General features: G+C 49.7%; 1 protein-coding gene across 1 annotated transcript; it reads right to left on the minus strand.

Annotated features, from left to right (window-relative positions):
• Positions 1 to 3,958: 3,958 nt before the first annotated feature.
• LOC129083019 (speedy protein E4-like) lies at positions 3,959 to 10,197 on the minus strand. The gene is made up of 8 exons (XM_054588802.1): positions 10,188 to 10,197; positions 9,759 to 9,899; positions 9,041 to 9,259; positions 8,342 to 8,400; positions 7,855 to 7,940; positions 6,048 to 6,219; positions 5,804 to 5,878; positions 3,959 to 4,063 (listed from the first exon to the last, which is right to left on the minus strand). Exons 1-8 carry the CDS (start codon positions 10,195 to 10,197, stop codon positions 3,959 to 3,961), a joined length of 867 nt encoding a protein of 288 aa, XP_054444777.1.
• Positions 10,198 to 18,662: the final 8,465 nt, after the last annotated feature.

An 18,662-nucleotide genomic window follows, 5' to 3' on the forward strand; every position in this document is an offset into this window, starting at 1 on the left:
ACCTCAAAAACTAGAAAACTCATGGAGCCTTAACAGTACAATATTAAATAATGAATGGGTCAATAATGAGAGGAGAGAAGAAATCAAAAAGTTTCTGGAAACAAATGAAAATGAACATGCAACAGTCCAAAACCTATGGGACACAGCAAAAGCAGTCCTGAGAGGGATGTTCATAGCAATACAGGCTTACCTAAAAAAGATGGAAACATTAAAAAAAAAAAAAAGGCCTAACACTACAAGGTCAAGAACAGGAGAAACAACAACAAATAAATCACAGAGCAAGTAGAATGAAGGAAATAGTCAAGATCAGAGAAGAACTGAATGACATACAGACGAAAAGAACAATTCAAAGGATCAACCAATCCAGGAGCTGGTTCTTTGAAAAGATAAATAAAATCAACAAGCCTTTAAGCGGACTCATGAAGACAAAAAGGGAGAGGACCCAAATAAATAATATCAGAGATGAAAGAGGAGACATAACAACTCATACCAGAGAAATACAAAGGAGTGTAAGAAACTACTATGAATAATAGTATGCCACGAAATTTGAAAACCTCAATGAAATGGACAAATTTCTAGAAAAGTATAATCTTCCAACACTGAATGAAGAAGAAGCAGAAAGCGAGAAACGGCCGGCACACAAAAGCCCTGGGCTGGACAGTTTCACAGGGGAATTTTACAAAACATTTAAGGAAGAGCTAACCCCTGTCCTTCTCAGACTATTCCAAAAAATCCAAGAGGAGGGAAGACTCCCAGACTCTTTTTATGAGGCCAGCATCACCCTAATCCCAAAACCAGATAAAGGCCCTACAAAGAACGAAAGCTACAGGCCAATATCGCTGAAGAACACAGACGCTAAAATCCTCGACAAAATATTGACAAACCTCATCCAGCAGCACATTAGAAAGATTGTCCACCGTGATCAAGTGGGATTCATCCCAGGGTTGCAGGGAAGTTTCAATATACGCAAATCAATAAACGTAATACATCACATAAACAAAAGGAAGACAGAAACCATATAATCATCTTGATAGGTGCAGAAAAAGCATTCGATAAAGTACAGCACCCATTTAGGATCAAAACACTCAGGAAAATGGGAATAAACGGGATATATCTCAACGTAATAAAGGCCATATATGAACAACCTACAGCCAATATCATACTCAACGGGCAAAAACTAAAAGCTTTCCCACTAAGATTGGGAACACGACAAGGATGTCTGCCTTCACCACTTCTATTCAACATAGTATTGGAAGTCCTAGCCACAGTGATCAGACAAGTAAGAGAAATAAAAAGCATCCAAATTGGAAAGGAGGGAGGAAAACTATCGTTTGCCGATGACATGATAGTGTAGATAGAAAACCCTGTAGTCTCCATCAAAAAGCTACTCAACCTAATAAGTGAATTTGGCAAAACAGTGGGCTAGAAAGTCAATATTCAGAAATCAAAGGCATTTTTGTACACCAGCAATGAAACAGAAGAAGAAATCAGAAAAAGCCATACCATTCACTATAGCATCAAGAAAAATAAAGTACTTAGGAATCAGTTTAACCAAGAGGTAAAAGACCTGTAGGTAGAAAACTATACAACATTGAAGGAAGAAGTTAAGGAAGACACAAATAAATGGAAGCATATACCACGTTCATGGATTGGAAGAATTAATATCATCAAAATGTCCATACTACCCAAAGCAACTTATAGATTCAACGCAATCCCTATTAAAATACCAATGACTCTGATAAATAAGAGAAAGAGCTGTGTCATGCTCACTTACAAGTGACACCTTTAGTTCAAATGATAGTGCACAGAGTTCTGTGATAACAGAGATTAGCCTGGGACCTTCCTTCCTGCTCCTTGTCGGGGTGGGGTCTGGGGAAGCAAACCACACAGCCATGTTCTCTCTTTGGCTTCCCGCAGTTACTCACGTGTGAAATGCTGCCCGCGTGTCCGGAACTGGTGCACCTCCTGTGCTATTCCAATGGCCCGTGAGCACCCCAATATGTCACCGCCCACTTCCTGGGCTTCCTCGGGGTCCCCCGCCACAGCTCTGGCCTAAAACGTTCCTGCCCCCACACCTGTTCACCGCCCCCGCTGCCTGAGCCCCGACAGAGCCCCCGGCCACGCTCGCTGTGCTGTGTACCGAACACTGTGGCTGGCCCTTGACTCTGTTTCCTCGGAGGAAGCTCCTACATCCCCGGAACTTCCTGAGAGACAGGAGGGTGTGCGTACAGCGCCGGGCCGCTCGGAGCACCCCTGGGTTGGTGCTGAGGGGGTGACCGAGGGTGGGGGCCAGTCAGGCGAGAAAGACCAACCCTGTGATGAGAGGTCGGGGGTTAGAGCCCCGTCTCTGGGGAGCAGAGGGGGCTGGAGATGGAGTTCAACCGCGTGGCCAGGGAGAGAAAAAAATCGCATCTTGATGTCGCGCCCCCAAGGAGAACCCGAGTCACCAAGTCTCGGTTGAGCGTCTACCGTGGGTGAAACGCATCTGTGTGCTGCGAGGGAGGCACGACCTGAGGACACGGGAGCTCGATACCTGGGACCGTCGCAGCGTCCTCGGGCCACGTCATCTCCCAGGACGCTTTGCGTTCCTCCGCGTCCTCTGTTCACGGCTCGGCTCCCCCTCCTCCCCGCCCATCCCATTTCACAGCCTGAGCGCGTCCTCTCTTCTCTTTTTCATTTTTCTCAGAATTTCTCCAGTACTCGCATCTCTTTCCCATGGTTCCCCCCCCACCCCGCACAGGCTCTAGATTGTCCTTCGACCTCATGAAGCTGGAACTGGAGGCTGTGAAAAGAACTCCCGTTGGGGTTAAGGTAGTGTGCACTGTGTGTGTTCCCTGGTGCCCGTGCGTCCGCTCGTCACAGCCGTTTCCAGCAAAGCGCACCTTGTTGAGTCACCTGTGCTTTGTTCTGAATGTCAGATTATTGCCTAGGTGCCCGCGGCGCTTTCTCCTTCTCTCTGCCCTTCCCGTTCTCCTGCCTCCATGTCGTGCCCTTCCTTCCTGCGCTCAGACTCTAGCTGCGGGTCTGCCTCAGCCTCTTGCTTTTCCTCCCGGCGTGGGAAACAACTCAGGATTACTTTTCAGAGGTAAGAAATTCTCTGGTTGCCTAACCATGACCCCATTAAGCTACACAGCCACTCGACAGTGAGCAGCTGCTCAATCTGGGACAACCACACACAGCACGAAGGTGAGAATTTCCTCTTTATTATATTTGCTCAAGACATGCATTGCACTGCGCTCTTTAATGATCTAAGGTAACAGACAAACCTGTCAGCCAGGCAAGTTATTAACAATTACAACTGAATTCTCACAATTCAATAAGAGAGACCAAACAGAAAAAAGAACCTTATATTGACAGGAATATGAGGGACCTGCCCACTTCGCTATAATTGATACTCTATAACAGATAAACCCCCCAAAAACCCTCCTGATAATGTAACCAAAACTACACTTACATCTGTAGGACAGCTATCATAGTCACCCAAAACCCTCAGTAGGAACAGCGTATTTTCTAGACTACGACTACTGCAAAATTATTTAACATAAATATATAATTTTTAAATAATAAATATATAAATATTAAATATGAGAATAAATATACTAATCTTACAGGAATATTTCCAAAATAAATCAATAAAAATTATTGCATACATTCTCCTATCACAATCTTAAGGCACAAATTTTATGCTCCTAAATATTTCCTTCTTCTGGGGGCCCCGCAACTCCATCTTCCAATGGCCGTAGACTGTTGGAACCAAGTGTATGAGAACGAGGACCTCCAGCTGCTGCTTCACGGGGGATGTGAATTAAACGGTCTGAAATTATGGGTGTCGCCTTAGAAAGGGACAAAACCTGAAAAAAAACTCGGTTTCCTATTTTCCTTTAACGGAGTCTGAGAAGTGTTGCGACGAGCTGGACATGGTGACTCTCCAGCTCATTCGGGGATATTCTGGGCTCTGCTAGATGATCTGCACGGGAGACTCCTCTTTCCCTTCTTCACGCCTGTCATTAGCGCCTGCGTTGACTTCCTGCTGAGGACTGGAATCTCCCCTGGGCTCAGCGACCTAGAAGGAATGGAGGCAGGCAGGATGTCACATTTCAAGAAGGGAACTCTCCAGGTAGAAAGATTGTCTAAATGCTCAGTCAATTCTAACCAGAATTTAGACTAACCTACAAATCCAAATTTATCTCTGATCCTCCATTCTCAACCCCCATCTCACACTGCTGTTTTTCAAGAATGGTTGTGGAAGTTTGATGACCCTGAGTCCAAAATTACTTCATATACCCAGCTATCTCCTTCCTGTCAAGGACTTGACATGATTCTGTTCAGAGAGCACCAAGCAGACTTAGGGAGAGTCCTGCTTTGCCTTACTCACACCTCGTCCCTCTGTACGAACGAAAATCTGAACTTGCACCACACTACAAAGATCCCTGACACGTCACCATCACACACCATGGTGCTGGAAGCCTGCTCCCTAACTCTAACCCTGGATTCTAATGTTTAACCATAACACCTACTCTAAACTTGGCTAATGCTGCAGTGACGGTGCTCATGTGCCCCCAGATTCACGACCCCTCGGGCAATGGAGGTTCAGCTGGTTGTAGCGTCATCCCATACACTGAAGGGTTTGGGGTTCGATCCCCAGTCAGGGCACGTACCTAGGTTTTGGGTTGGATCCCTTCTCACATTTATTTTTCTCTCCCTTCCTCTCTAAAATCAATAAACATTTCCTGGGGAGAGGATTTAGAAAAAGAATAAGTGGGGGCCTTCGGGAGGTGATTCGGTCATTGGGTAGAGCGCTTATGGATGCGATTATTGCCTGCCTAAAAGACCCCAGGGCAACGCCACGCCCCTTGCACCATGGAAGTGCCCCGCGGGGAGGTGTCCGACCGCAGCACAGGCGAGGGTCCGTCTTCACCAGAACCCGTCCGTGCCGGCACCTGACCTCACACCTCCGGTCTCCAGATCTGAGAGGAATAAAAGGTCTGCTCTTTAAAAGCCGCCAGTCTGTGATCTTTTGTTGCAGCTGCCAGAATGGTTGGCAAGGTTGAAACCAAACCTTTGCTTAATGCTCTGCCCAAAGCTGTAAATCTGGCGTGTCTGTCACAGTGAACCATGTCGGAGCTCGTATTTCTCAACCTTCTCTCCTGCTGACACACTTCCTGGAGCCTGAGCTTGAGGGGGAACGTGTACTTGTTCAGCAGGGGAGAAGGGTGAGACAGGGGAGATGAAGAACATGCCTGTGATATGGCCATAAGGAATTTGTTTGAGAGTAAATTTAGATGAAAGCGGTGCTGGTCATGATTTATCTGTCATTTTTGGATATAGAGACGGTTCCATCTCATATCCTACTGCTGTCACACATTTGCTTTGCTGTAGGCAGGTCCCTAGAGCTGGTACTCCCCAGGGGCGACAGGCCCATTGAAGTAACAACAGGAAGTCAACACACAATATATGGAAAATTTGGAATCGTATTCACTTTTCCTAAAACTCAACATTTCAACAAAGCTGTTTTTTGGACCCAGTTGCTTCAAAAATGATTTCAGCCAAATCATGAGGCCTGGCACGCCCACAGCCACCGAGGTTCCTGGGAGCAGTCGTCAGCTTGTGGCTGGGAGCCGACTCGGTGCCTGGCTACGTGCCTGGCAGGTGTACTTCACAGTGTGTGGAAGGGTGATGGGGAGGGCTGGGGTCGATGAGCGTGGGTCTGGCAGTTCAAGGTCTTGGATTTCCTAAAGGGACAGCCAATTATTCCATCTGTATGTACCTGGGCAGACACAGACCTACCTTTCTGCGCACCTACCTGAGGCTCCATGATCTCAGAAAGGAGAGTGCGATCTCGTCCCCACACCCACAGCTCGGGGTCGAAGGCCTGGATCTGGAAAGACAGACAGCCCCTGAGCAGACGATGACCCTGGGGGTGGACCCCCTCCCTCCTCTTGTCCAGCCCCCAAATCTCTCCCATCCCCTGATCCAAACTGTGATCCCCCACGATCCTTTCTCTCTCGCATCTGGACCCCTCTGCCAGATCCCCACAGCCCACCTACCTCTTCGCACTCTTCCTTGGAGACCCACGCCCTGTAGCCCATGCAACGAAGGAACTGAAATCGCAGTTTGTGGAACAAGGGACGCCGGGCCCAGTTGTTGTCCCCATAGAGGAAGGAAAAGATGGCCTGTTTAGGGGTGTGGTAGTTCTCTTCCATGTCAAGGGCCACGTAGCTGGGGAAAGCCATCGGGCTGTCAGTCGGGAGCAACACAGGAAGGACCCCTGCTGAGGTCAGCCTCCCAGGAAGGACACAGACTGGATCATCCTCACGCAGGACCCACAGGAGCCCTATCGGGTGTCACAGAGCGCCACCCCGTCATCAAGGAGCCCCTGTCGAGCTGGGAGCTGCAGGGCCCTCTTGTCCCTCTATGATGCAGATCAGGTTCAGTGGGAAGCCCCCCCTTCCTGTAACCTGCTGTGCGCGCGCATGCCTGCCCCCCTGTGGTGTGAGTCCCTAGGGCGCTCCTGGGGGCAGGGACCAGCCGGTCCATTTCAGTGCTCATCGCTTTCCCATCACATGACCGATAGAGCCCTTGGTTCCTTGGCGCACTCAGCAGCCCCTCTAGAATAATCTTCCCAGACTCACATTTCCGGGCACCTGAGGTGCCCTTTATAAGGTTTCATAGAATGAAGGACAAAGTACTGTGTCTCATAGTCAAGTGCAAAACCGATGACCTCAGAGACCCCATATAACTGAAACTTTGCAACATGAAAAGAAGTGTGCTGAGTGTTTTAGGAAGCCATTGATGTCCTGACAAGGCTGCCCTTGACTGTCGTCTCGTGGAATGGGATTAAAGGAGGAGAAAGGTGGACATAAGGAATAACTGTAGTCCAAAATGTCACATTGCAGTAGCATTTTTAATTAAAGTCCTTGCTACTGGGGTGAAGGAATCACGGGGTCCGAAGACTTTGGTGTTTGAGTTCGTTTTAAGAGGAAATCATTTCTTTTAGCTACACATGCATTAAAAATACCATGATGGAAAACACAATATGAAATCAGGGAAGGGTGTTGGGCAGGGCAGCGAAACAAGGAATGATACATCAGAGTGGTGAGTGAGTTTGATGGAGATGGTAGAGAGAGCTGACTTCAAACTGGGAATTCCTACCGTGGTTTAGAACAAAACTGGCGAATGAAATTGTTGGGAGGGGCTCGTGCAGAGGCCAGTCCTGTGTTTTAGAAGTGTATTCAGAGAGACTTGTAAGAGACATCCCTGGGGATCGTTGTTTTTTCTCCTCACCCGATGATATGTCGAGTGATTTTAGAGAGGGGGGAGGGAGAGAGAGAGAGAAACATGGATGTGAGAGAGAAACGTGGATGGGTTGCTCCCTGCTGGAGTCCCGACCGGGATCGAACCCACAACATTGTGTTGCACCGGATGACCCTCCAACAACTGAGCGATCTGACCAGAGCCTTGGGGAGCCTTGCACAATAGACCAGTATTACTTAACGAGGGCCTGAATTGCGGAGAAACACCATTACATTGGCAGTGTTACAAGGTAGGGGCAGGGGGAGGGATAATTTAGAAATGGTCAGTCTCACACCTATTCATTTGGGGGAAGAGTGGAGTCAACACTTTATGAGGCTTTTATGTTTTCTTCTGCTTTGTCCCGTCTTTTAACGGACATTAGGGTTGTTGGCTTTTACAAAGAAGACTAGAACAAACACTGTACTACAATCCTATCATGTGTAAACACAGAGTACACAGTAGAAGTGTTTTAAAAAACAGATGAAAGGTCGGAGGCCCACTCCTCTCCCTGCAGTCCCCAGAGGATGAGCGGTGACCGAGGAGATTCAGCACAATACTCACAGGGCCAGGAAGAAGTGAACTCGCTGGAACTGCCAGGAGAAGAGGCCGGCTCGGCTGAAGTAAGCGATGACCATCGCCAGCAGGTACTGGTGGAAAGAGGGGCAGAACATTGCAAAGGGCTCACATTGCGAAAGAGGAGGAACGGAGGGAGGAGGGAAGGGCTGACGCCCCCGGGATGGCCAGCGCTGGGGGTTTCAGGGCGTGAGTGCAGGAGGCCGGCATCGTGGGGGTGTGTGATAAGCTGGAGCAAGGGGGAGCCCCAGGATCTGAGAGAAGAAGGGACTTCGATGTGCCCACAGCCACAGGGACAGCCTTGGGCTCAGATCCCAGAGGAGCCAGGCCAGAGGCAGTGCTGCTGTCCCCTCGGCAGGAAAGGCCTTGGTCCCCGAAGGGACGTGGTGACACGGCCCCTGGGTGGACTGGGACCTGTGGGCTCAGGAAGCTGCCCCTGCCCCAGGGTCGTAGGGGGAGCAGGGACACCTCTTACCTTATCTGACAGCCTCAGGCTTCTGTCCCACTCAAGGAACCCCTTCACGACTGGATCCTCTGTGAAGAGAGGGCAGGCGTTAGCCTTACGGCGGGAAGAGGGTTGCGGTGGGAGCGTTCTGGGGCAAAGCGGGGAAGGTTCCGGATTGTGGCCAAGACAGAGGCTGATAGGAAGAGTGACAGAGGAGACTGGTCCCTGGGCAAGGAAGCAGGGGCAACGCCACCCCCACCCAGCCAGGCGGGGAGACCAAGCCACACCTAGCAGGGCACTAGCCCATCTGCACGACTCATATCTTAAATAATTTGTGCTGTCCCCTCGTCACCCAGAAATGTGACCCTGCCGACGCCATCACCATTCCATCATTTTCTCGATGGACAGTCATGTCAGAGGGCGATGGTGGCCTCAGTATCCCCCATTACACTGATGCAGGCATTTAGGTGAGAGGGCCAGTCAGATCTGAGAAGTTTCAGAGGGTCTTTTTGAAACCAGGCCTTGTAATTCCAAGTGCGAACCCTTTTCAAGTTGACCCTAATCCTGTGTCACTTCTAAGTGTCCTTGATGAGCGACCAAGGGGGACCCAGGAGTCCCCCTGGGACAGAGAGCGCACCAACCTGCAGGGAGTTCTCTCGTGTTGGGAAAGTATAGTTATTAAAAGATTTTTTTAAGGTTTGGAGGGTAGTCTCCGGGGTATCTGCTTACTGAGCAGCCTGGCGAAGGCTTCATGGTGTTCTGGCAGCATGGAGGATAGGCGCTGCTTCTTCAGCGTCATTTTCAGGCCATGCGGTGTCTCTGTGACGCAGATGTTTTCAGGGCCAGGGGCAGTCTCCTCTTGCGCCTCTTCCTCCTCTTCCGTGAACTGCCCCCTCTTCCTCTTACGGCCTGTGGATGGAGGCAGGGGGCTGGAATCCACACAGGGGGCTGCGAAATATACCCAAGGTACAATATAAGGCTTTTTTCCTCTGGATTTAGCTACTGCTCCCCTAAACCCCACCCCCACTCACCCCACCTATCCTTTCCTCAGAACATACCCCTCCGTTCTCTCCCCTCTCATAGACTAGTGGCCTTCTCCCCGCCATCTTTTCATCTTGCTCCTTTGGTGATGTCCACGCCCCACCCCCATTCACCTTGCTGTTGTTCTATGTCTCTGTCCTCGAAACTCTTCTTTGTTTGAGGACATTTCCCCCATGGAAAGAGAACAAAAGCAACCCTCATCGTGTCCTCCCTCCCCTTCTCTCCTGTTTGACTCTCATCTCCTAACTCCCCTCCCTTCCTCCCAGGTTTTCCTCCCCAGCTCCTGCTGTCTCCTCTAGTCCCTGGCTTTATGAATCTCTCCTTTCTTTCCCACACACCTTACTCAGGTCCCCTTGTCTCCTTAATGGTCACCCTTGTCTACTCCCTATGCCCTGTGTTTCCTCACCTGATCTTCCTTGGTTGCCCTGCATTACTCTCTCCTCGAAGGGGGGCCCCGAAGTCCTAGGCTTGGGGCTCATGTTGTCTGACTCGAGACTCGGATCATAGTCAGCCATGATTTCTTTCAAAGTCTTCTCTTCCAGGAAATCTGAGCGATCACCGGACTGGAGAGAAGAGACTGTTGTCCGCCTTCGCTGCCGGGTGCCAGGGAGTGTGATCCTTCCAATCGGGACGGCCGGAATCCTCTGATGTCATCAGTCATTCCAACCTGGCAACCAGTTTGAAAGATTCAAACATATACATGTAACTGCCAAATGCATAACTGCCGTACATACATGTCACTGTCATTTGTGCACCGCTCCTGGAGATGAGGGGTAAAGAATATCTCCTGCTACCGACCCAACAGCCTCAGACCAGCCCCCAGAACTATCCTCACGTGTCGGCATCGCTCTTTACCTCCTCCCCAGCAGACGCTCTGTTCTCTCCATTGCGAACTTCAACTGTGTTGGGATGTCTTCTTTGCCGTTCCCAACACAGAGTGTAGCCTGGTGGGAGAGGAGTGGGATAATGGTGTAAAAAAGTTCCAGGGTCCATGGACTTGTCAGGTTAACAAGTTACTGTAAAACACTGAATGGTGCGCTGACTGTGGCGAGGTAAAGTTGGTTGAGCCACGACCCTCAAAGTGAAATTTTGCAGGTTCGATCCCCGGTCAGGGCCATTACTGGGTTGCTGACCGGTCCCTGCCTGAGGACCTGTGCAACCGAATGTTGTTTTCTCTCACACATCAATGTTTCTCTCCCTCCCTTCCCCTCTCTCCAAAAATACATAAATGGAAATCCTTAAGAACAGTCAATTTAGAGTGGTACCACCACTTCAGAAAACATTGACAACAACAAACATAGAATTTGGCAAAGTTTGATGTGTGCAGGCACTATGGCTGGATTCTGTAGCAGGGACACACATCTTCTACCCTCAGGCAGCTTTTATTGTAGGTGAGAACCTACAACCCTAGAAAACTGTACATGTGCTCACATGCATCTGATGGTGCCTACAATTTCAGGGAGTCTAGGAATCACCCAAAGCCTGCCCCTCAAGTACAGCTGAGAAATGCCAGTCCACACATCAACATTTTCAGCCTGTGCATCTCTTGGGCCACAGATTTCACTACCACTCGCGTGTCCTGTGCAGAAAATGTCGCACGCACAGAAAGGCTAAGAGGAACGATCTCCAATTCAAGACAGAACAGGGTGTTCTCTGTGAAGGTGGGCAGTGCAGATGCAGAAAAACGGCTCACCAGCTCAGTGTCCTGCAGGATGAGGGACGATTTTTCTGGACTGCCTGCCTCCTCTTCCCTCTGCTATTCACCTGGGCATTGAAATGTTTCCTTCCTTCTTTTCATCCTTCCTCCCACCCCCAACCTCCCTCCCTCCTCCCTCCCTTCTTCCTTTCTCCCCTTCCTTTCCTTCTTTTCTTTCTTTCTTTCTTAAACACCAATGTGTAAGAGATACACACATCTGGTGCCCCTTGCATGCCCCCATCTGAGGACCCCGCTCACAACCTGGGCGTGTGCCCTGACTGGGAATCAAACTGGCAACCCCCTTTGGGTCCCACGCCAGCACCCCACCAGTGAACCATGCCAGCCAGGGCCTTCCTTTCTTTCCTATGGTGGTGAAGTAACATAACAAATTTACCATTTTAAACATATTAAAGGTTAAATTCAGTGGCAATGAACACATGCACATTGCTGGGCTATAGCCACCACCAACCATCTCCAGAGCTTTTCCATCTTCCCAAACTGAGACTCTGCACCCAATAAATACGAACGCCTCATCCATCTCTCCTAGGTTGTGGTATCCACCATTCTGCTTCCTGTCCCTGTGGACTTGACTACTGTAGGGACCCCATGTCAGTGGCATCATATACTGTTTGCACGTTTCTTCCGGGCTGAACATAACGTGCTCAAGGTCAATCCATGCTGTAGCCTGTGTCAGAACTTCCTTCTTTTGCTTGCGTGAATAGTGTCCATTAGGTAAACCGTATTCCGTGTTTTCACCCCTCTGCCCGTGGACACCTAGGTTGTTTCCACCCAACACTCCCTGAGCGCGCCCAGTTTCCCCAACCCAAGGACCTTCCCAGCTGGCCTTCCTCAGTGCCCCAGGGCGGGAGGCTGCACAGGCTCCTGTTAACGCTGAGGTCCCCAGGAGCAGCCTGCTCATTCCCCACAGTTGGGGTGTGGGGGGTGTTCTTAGCACCCAGGACTGGGGTCAAGAACAGAGTAAGGGAGACATGGTGACCCCCTTCACTTTGGCTGAAAGTGGACCTGTTGACCTCTCTGAAAAGGATCTTACGTGTTTGTCCTAAATCCATCTTAGAAGATGTTGGTTTCCACATTCTTTAGCACTTTTCACCCAGTTCCCCACTGAACGCAGACCAGGGGACGTGTTCTCACCAAGTACCTCACCCAGGAAGTGAGGGCCACGCTTCTGCATGGAAACATCTGTGATTTGGGACCGAGAAACAGGCAGGCAGTGGAGCGGGCTTTGCTGTGGGCCAGGCGGCTGTCTGTGCACTCAAGTGCCACAAGCTTTCTTCCAGGTCTGGTGCTAGTTGGTGTCCCTTTCTGTATCCTGTCTCTTCCATGAGTCTGTTCCCCTCAGGGTGCCCTTATGAGGTGCCCCTCCTCACGTGGCTGGGCCACCAGCCCTGGCAGAGGGCAGCACTTCTGCAGAGCGGCTGACTCTGCGGGGAGGCGTGGGGCAGCCTCAGCCCCTGTGTCTGGGCCGCTCTCATCGTCTCGTCATTCCTTCGTCCCAGCCGGGACTCTGCACACTATGACCCCGTGGCCGTTTGGGATGGCCGGATTGGCTAGTGTTTCTGGGTTAGCATTTGCCCACCTTTGGGGCATTTCCTGGCAAATGCTCTAAGATCGTCAAGGGCCGTCCCCTTTCTGCACGATGATTCTGGGTGGCTCAGCCCTGTCCTCCCAGCTCTTGCCCCCACCCGCGCCTGCCTCAGCGAGCTTCTGAGAGGCTGCTGTCGGACCCGTCTGCCCTGCCGCATTTCATCCCAGTTCTGCCGACTCCTGGCACCCCTCCCCCTCTCCTGTGGGCCTCGGGCTTCCCCCCTGCCCTCAGCCACGGTTTTCACCCCAGCTCCTGCCTCCTGCCTTGCTGCCCCCGGCCCTGGGCCCCACGGCAAGGCTGATGTGCTCCGGACCGCCCGCTGCTCCTTCCCCTGCATGTTCAGACCTTGCTTTCTTCTCTTGCCTCTGCTTCACATCCCACCCACCCAGGAAGCTGTGTGTCTCCAGAGGAAGTGAGTCGGGGAGGCCCGAGCGGTCCTGTCTCATGGAAATGTAACCCTTCCCGTCCTCTCGTCTCACCTGCGAGAACGATGCCTCTCTGAGTCTGGCCAAGCCCAGAGTTCCACAGGCAGGAAGCCGCATGCTCCCGCGCCCATCCCACGCTTTGTTCTGTGGGAGCCCACCGGGTCCTGGCCCCACCCTCTGTTCCTCTGTTGTTCACCTGGAGCCCAGTGTCTCACATCTCATCAGAACATAGCCTGGGGGGGAATTCAGCCTAGCCATCGCCTTTGGTGTCAGAGTCAGAACCAAGCCCTCGCTGCCACAGCCTCTGAGTGCATGTCCTCCAGGAAGGTTCCGTGGCTCTTGTGGACGGCCAGGCGGCTTTTCTGGGTATCTCATATGAGCGGTTCTTATCTTTGATCACTGCTTGTTTGAGATTTCTTAGGCCATTTGATATTATTCTCTGAAAGGAGCATGAAGAAGACTATTCTCTCTTTAGGGGTTGGGAGCTCTCAGAATAGCGCTCTGGAGGCGGGCAGGTGTGCACATGTCCCGGGCATTACAGGCTGGGACACCCAGAGCACAGCACACGTGGCAGCTAAGGCCGCATGGAGTGCGTTTCGGCTCTGGGTGGACGGGGTGGCAGGGCCCTGCTGGAGGCTGTCCTGTGGAGGGGACGTCTGGCCACAGGCGGGCAGGCAGGTGGTGGCTATACACGCAGACCCAGGGAAAAGCCCCAAGATGGAAAAATGTACGTCTGAAAGCGAGGGCAGAGAACAGACTCAAGAGAGAGGCTGGCCACTCCCGTCTAGCAATCAACAAAGTTCATTAGGGGAAACTTATATATGAGGCGTGTCTGGGGCAGCTGCAAGATGACATGGATCTCCGGCCACTTGGCAGGCACCAAAGAATTGTACGGGAAAGAGGGGTGATAGCCACGGGAGCTAGTCCGTGAACGCTGCCAGGCACGGGAAATTACACGCGTGGCCAGGTTGGAAAGGCCACCTGCGAGGGTTATGTTCTGCCTCTGTGACATGGGAAGAGTCTATCTGAGAAGGTGATGACCTGTCCGAGGTGTCCGGTCAGTAGGTGGGATTGTAAGAGGGCTCCTGTTCCCAGGCCACGCGTTGTGCCCGCTGCAATGCAGTTAACGCAAGGTAGGTTTCTTAGGAAGAGGCCCTTTGAGCCAAACACACAAGTTTGTACAAATAATTTACTTAGCCATGCTTAGGTGTATCCTTTTACTCAGAGCATCCTGGGCACTTTCTGATCATAAACTGTTGAAAGAGTAAGAAAACTGATGACTATAACAAAATTCCTTTTTTTCATCCTATGTTCGATTATGGAGGACTATTTCAATAGGCTTTGCTATTTACTCACTCATGAGAAATGTGTCCACTCAGTCACCACAGAACCACGTGGGAGGTATAGACATATGGGTGGGTGCTCCCTCATCATCCTTCCAGTCACTTCTGAAGGTTTCAAGAGACAGTCTCCCATGGGTGTCTGTCACAGTTCTTTCTTTCTTTTTCTTTCTCTCTCTCTTTTTCTTTCTTTCTTTCTTTCTTTCTTTCTTTCTTTCTTTCTTTCTTTCTTTCTTTCTTTCTTTCTTTCTCTCTTTCTTTCTCTCTTTTTTAAATACATTTGTCTCTGCCTCCCCCCACCACTTTCCCTTGCCCCCTCCCTCCTTCCCTCCCTCAGCTCTTCCCCTTTGGTTTTGTCCATGAGTCCTTGCTATATGTTCCTTGACTTTCCCCTTCTCTTCCCTTTCCCTGCCCCCGCCTTCCCTCTTGTCTCTGTTGATTTCTTTTCCTTTCAGTGTTGCTGGTCTTATTTTCCTTGCATCTTTGTATTGTTAGTTAGGTTCCACTTATGGGTGAGATCATATGGTATTTGTCTTTCGCCCCCTGGCTTATTTTGCTTAGCATAATGCTCTCCAGTTCCATCCATGCTGTCGCGAAGTTTAGTAGTTCTTTTTTTATTTCTGCTGCGTAGTATTCCATTGAGTATATGTACCATTACTTTTTGATCCAATCATCTACTGATGGGCATTTAGGTTGCTTCCAAACTTGGCTATTGTAAATTGTGCTGCTATGAACATTGGGGTGCATAGGTTCTTTTGTATAGGTGTTTTGGTGTTCTTAGGGTATAGTCCCAGCAGGGGAATCACTGGATCAAAAGGCAGTTCCATTTGTAGCTTTTTGAGGAAATTCCACACTACTTTCCATAGTGGCTGCACCAGTCTGCATTCCCACCAACAGTGTACTAGGGTTCCCTTTTCTCCACAGCCTCACCAGCACCTGTTGTTTGTGGATCTGTTTATGATGGCCATTCTGACCGGTGTGAGGTGGTACCTCATGGTGGTTTTGATCTGCATTTCTCTGATGGCTAGTGATGCTGAGCATCCTTTCAAATGCCTCTGGGCCCTCTGTATCTCCTCCTTGGAAAAGCGTCTGCCCAGGTCCTTTGCCCATTTTTTGATTGGATCATTTGTCTTCTTGGAGTGGAGTCGAGTGAGTTCTTTATATATCTTGGAGATCAAACCTCTATCTGATGTATCATTAGCGAATATATTTTCCCATAGGGTTGGCTTCCTTTTCATTTTGCTGATGTTTTCTTTTGCCATACAGAAGCTTCTTATTTTGATGAGGTCCCACTTGTTTATTCTTTCCTTTATGTCCCTTGCTTTAGGAGACATATCAGTGAAAATACTGCTGCGTGGGATATCTGAGAGTTTCCTGCCAATGTTCTCCTCTAGGACTTTTATGGTGTTGCCACTTATATTTAAGTCTTTTATGCGTCTTGAGTTTATTTTTGTGTATGGTGTCAGCTGATGATCCAATTTCAATTTTTTGTATGTAGCCGTCCAGCTCTCCCAACACCATTTGTTGAAGAGGCTATTATTGCTCCATTTTATGCTTCTGTCCCCTTTGTCAAATATTAGTTGCCCATATAAGCCTGGGCGTATTTCTGGGCTTTCTATTCTGTTCCACTGGTCGTTGGGTCTGTTCTTGTGTCAGTACCAGATTGTTTTGAGTATAGTGGCTTTGTAGTATAGTTTGATGTCCGGTATTGTGATCCCTCCTACTTTGTGTTTCTTTCTCAAAATTGCTGAGGCTATTCGGGGTTGTTTATGGTTCCATATACATTTTTGAAATGTCTGTTCTATTTCTGTGAATATGTCATTGGTATCTTAATAGGGATTGCGTTGAATCTATAAATTGCTTTGGGTAGTATGGACATTTTGATGATATTAATTCTTCCAACCCATGAGCACGGTGTACGCTTCCATTTATTTGTGTCTTCCTTAATTTCTTTCTTCAATGTTGTATAGTTTTCTGCGTACAGGTCTTTTACATCTTTGGTTAAATTTATGCCTAGGTACTTTATTTTCCTTCTTGCTATATCGAATGGTATTTTTTCTCTGATTTCTTCTTCTTCTATTGCATTGCTGGTGTACAAAAATGCCTTTGATTTCTGAATGTTGACTTTGTATCCTGCTGTTTTGCCAAATTCACTTATTAGGTTGAGGAGTTTTTTGGTAGAGTCTACAGGGTTCTCTATGTACACTATCATGTCATCTGCAAACAAGGATAGCTTTACTTCCTCCTTTCCTATTTGGATGCCCTTTATCTCTTTCTCTTGTCTGACCGCTGTGGCTAGGACTTCCAATACGATGTTGAAAAGAAGCGGTGAGAGCGGACATCCTTGGTGTGTTCCCGGTCTTAGTGGTAAAGCTTTCAGTTTTTGCCCATTGAGTATGATATTGGCTGTAGGTTTTTCATATATGACCTTTATTACATTGAGGAATGCCCCCATTTATTCCCATTTTGCTGAGTGTTTTGATCATAAATGGGTGCTGTACCTTATCGAATGCTTTTTCTGCATCTATCGAGATGATCATGTGGTTTTTGTATTTTCTTTTATTTATGTGATGTATCACGTTTACTGATTTGCGTATATTGAACCATCCCTGCATCCCTGGGATGAATCCCACTTGATCGTGTCACAGTACTTTCTAGTGAGTTCTGATGTAGGATGAGCATTCTTTGGCATTCCAGACCTCTCATAACTCCATTGCCTTCCTTTTCCTTCTCCAGGTGCACCTCCACTTGTGTGGCCCTCCACATCTGTCCAAGAACAGCAGAAAATGAATCAATGTCTGTACATTTTTCTGGTTATGTAGCTATTCCCTAGTTTGTTTTATGATATGCCTTAGGCAGTGTGTAGTTCAATCGTCAAAATGGGAAAGTAGAGCCAGATAAAATTTATGCCTAAAGAAAACTTAGAGTAGCAGGTCAGCCCCAGATACTTCTGTTGTTTTTTGGTGGTAGGGGGGATGGCATGATCCTTGAGAGCTCTTCAAGTCAAAGTCCAAGTGCACCTCCTGTTCTTGGCATTCGTCATAAAAAAGAATGACAAATACCATCCATTACTTGACTTACACTGACCAGCAGATACACTTTTGTTTTCTTGTGGGTTTTAAGGATTTCATTGACTGTAGCTGTGACTAGCCCCCCTAAATGACAATTCCTAAGGAATTGCCACCGGTGTCTTGGGCCTCTTGCAAGCCAAGGGCATACTGCCCAGGGAGCACTCAGTGCATAGAACTCAGTGCATATCTCTTGTTGCCCGTAGATATCTTGTCCTTACCGCTTGATCCAGGGGTGAGGTGGGGACCAGTTGGAGGAATGGCCTTCTCATTATTCCAGTAAGTGTCCTCCAGTATCTCTGATCACCTCCTGGGGTTGCACGGCAGCCTGTGTGGTAACGACTCTGGCATAGACTCCTAACTCCCGCTCATGTTTTATCCTACAGCCCCGAGTCTTGGTCCTGTCCCTGCCCCTCACCCAAATCAGGGCTGGGGAAGGTCCCCTGTGATCTCACACACAGACCCGTGGAGATGGGCCAGCACCACCTTGCCCATCTGCAGTCTCCTCTGTTGGTTGCTGCGACGGATGTTTCCTAGGACGGGATTTTAAGAGGCAGTTTCGTCTTCCTGAAGAAGCTTCGATTCTCCTTGGAGGAGGGAATTCACAGAAATGATTGTGGGCGATGACGGAACCCTCGCGGTCAACACATGGGAGTCTCTGAAGTGATGGCGAATCACAGTCTGGTTGTCACTGTCCCGTCAGGGTGTGTGGCTCCGTCCCTGGGCAAAGGAGGGAGGTGTAGGTCCGGCCAGGCAGCGTGTGGCGGCCCTGAACTGAGCCGGACCTGAGGAGCTGCGGAGGCTGGCGCGGTGCTCCGACAGAGGGCGGCGCGGGGCGGGCTGAGCGTGGCCGCTGGAGAGCCGGGGAGAGTCCTTGCTTCCGTGGAACGCGGGCCTGCTGCTGAGGGGCAGTGCGGGGTGTGAACGGAGGCGCCCGGGAGGTGGACCGAGGGGCCAGCAGCGCGGTCCTGGGTTTGGGTTTTCTTCTGCGGGGAATCTGAAGCGTTTTCATTGGGAAAGTGAGTCATCTGATGAAAAGACGTCACCTCTCGAAACCGCTCACGTGAATGGCATGACATGCAGTGGCGGGGGCGGGGAGTCGAGGGGGCTCAGGGTTCTAGCGACGTGCCGGACGAGGACTGTGCCTTGGGGCGTCGGCTGCGCCCAGGCCCCAG

The sequence above is a fragment of the Pteronotus mesoamericanus genome, unplaced genomic scaffold (genome assembly GCF_021234165.1).
Source record: "Pteronotus mesoamericanus isolate MK-2021 breed Mesoamerican mustached bat unplaced genomic scaffold, CSHL_Meso_final scaffold_165, whole genome shotgun sequence".
Lineage (NCBI taxonomy): Eukaryota > Metazoa > Chordata > Mammalia > Chiroptera > Mormoopidae > Pteronotus > Pteronotus mesoamericanus.

Bases quoted from the DNA above. Each gene is read 5' to 3' on its own strand.
- LOC129083019 (XM_054588802.1), bottom strand. The intron at 9,260-9,758 runs GTGAGGAAACAC...TATATTTCGCAG, and splicing joins GGGCAACCAAGGAAGATCAG to CCCCCTGTGTGGATTCCAGC. The intron at 6,220-7,854 runs GTGAGTATTGTG...GGCTTTCCCCAG, and splicing joins GTTCACTTCTTCCTGGCCCT to CTACGTGGCCCTTGACATGG.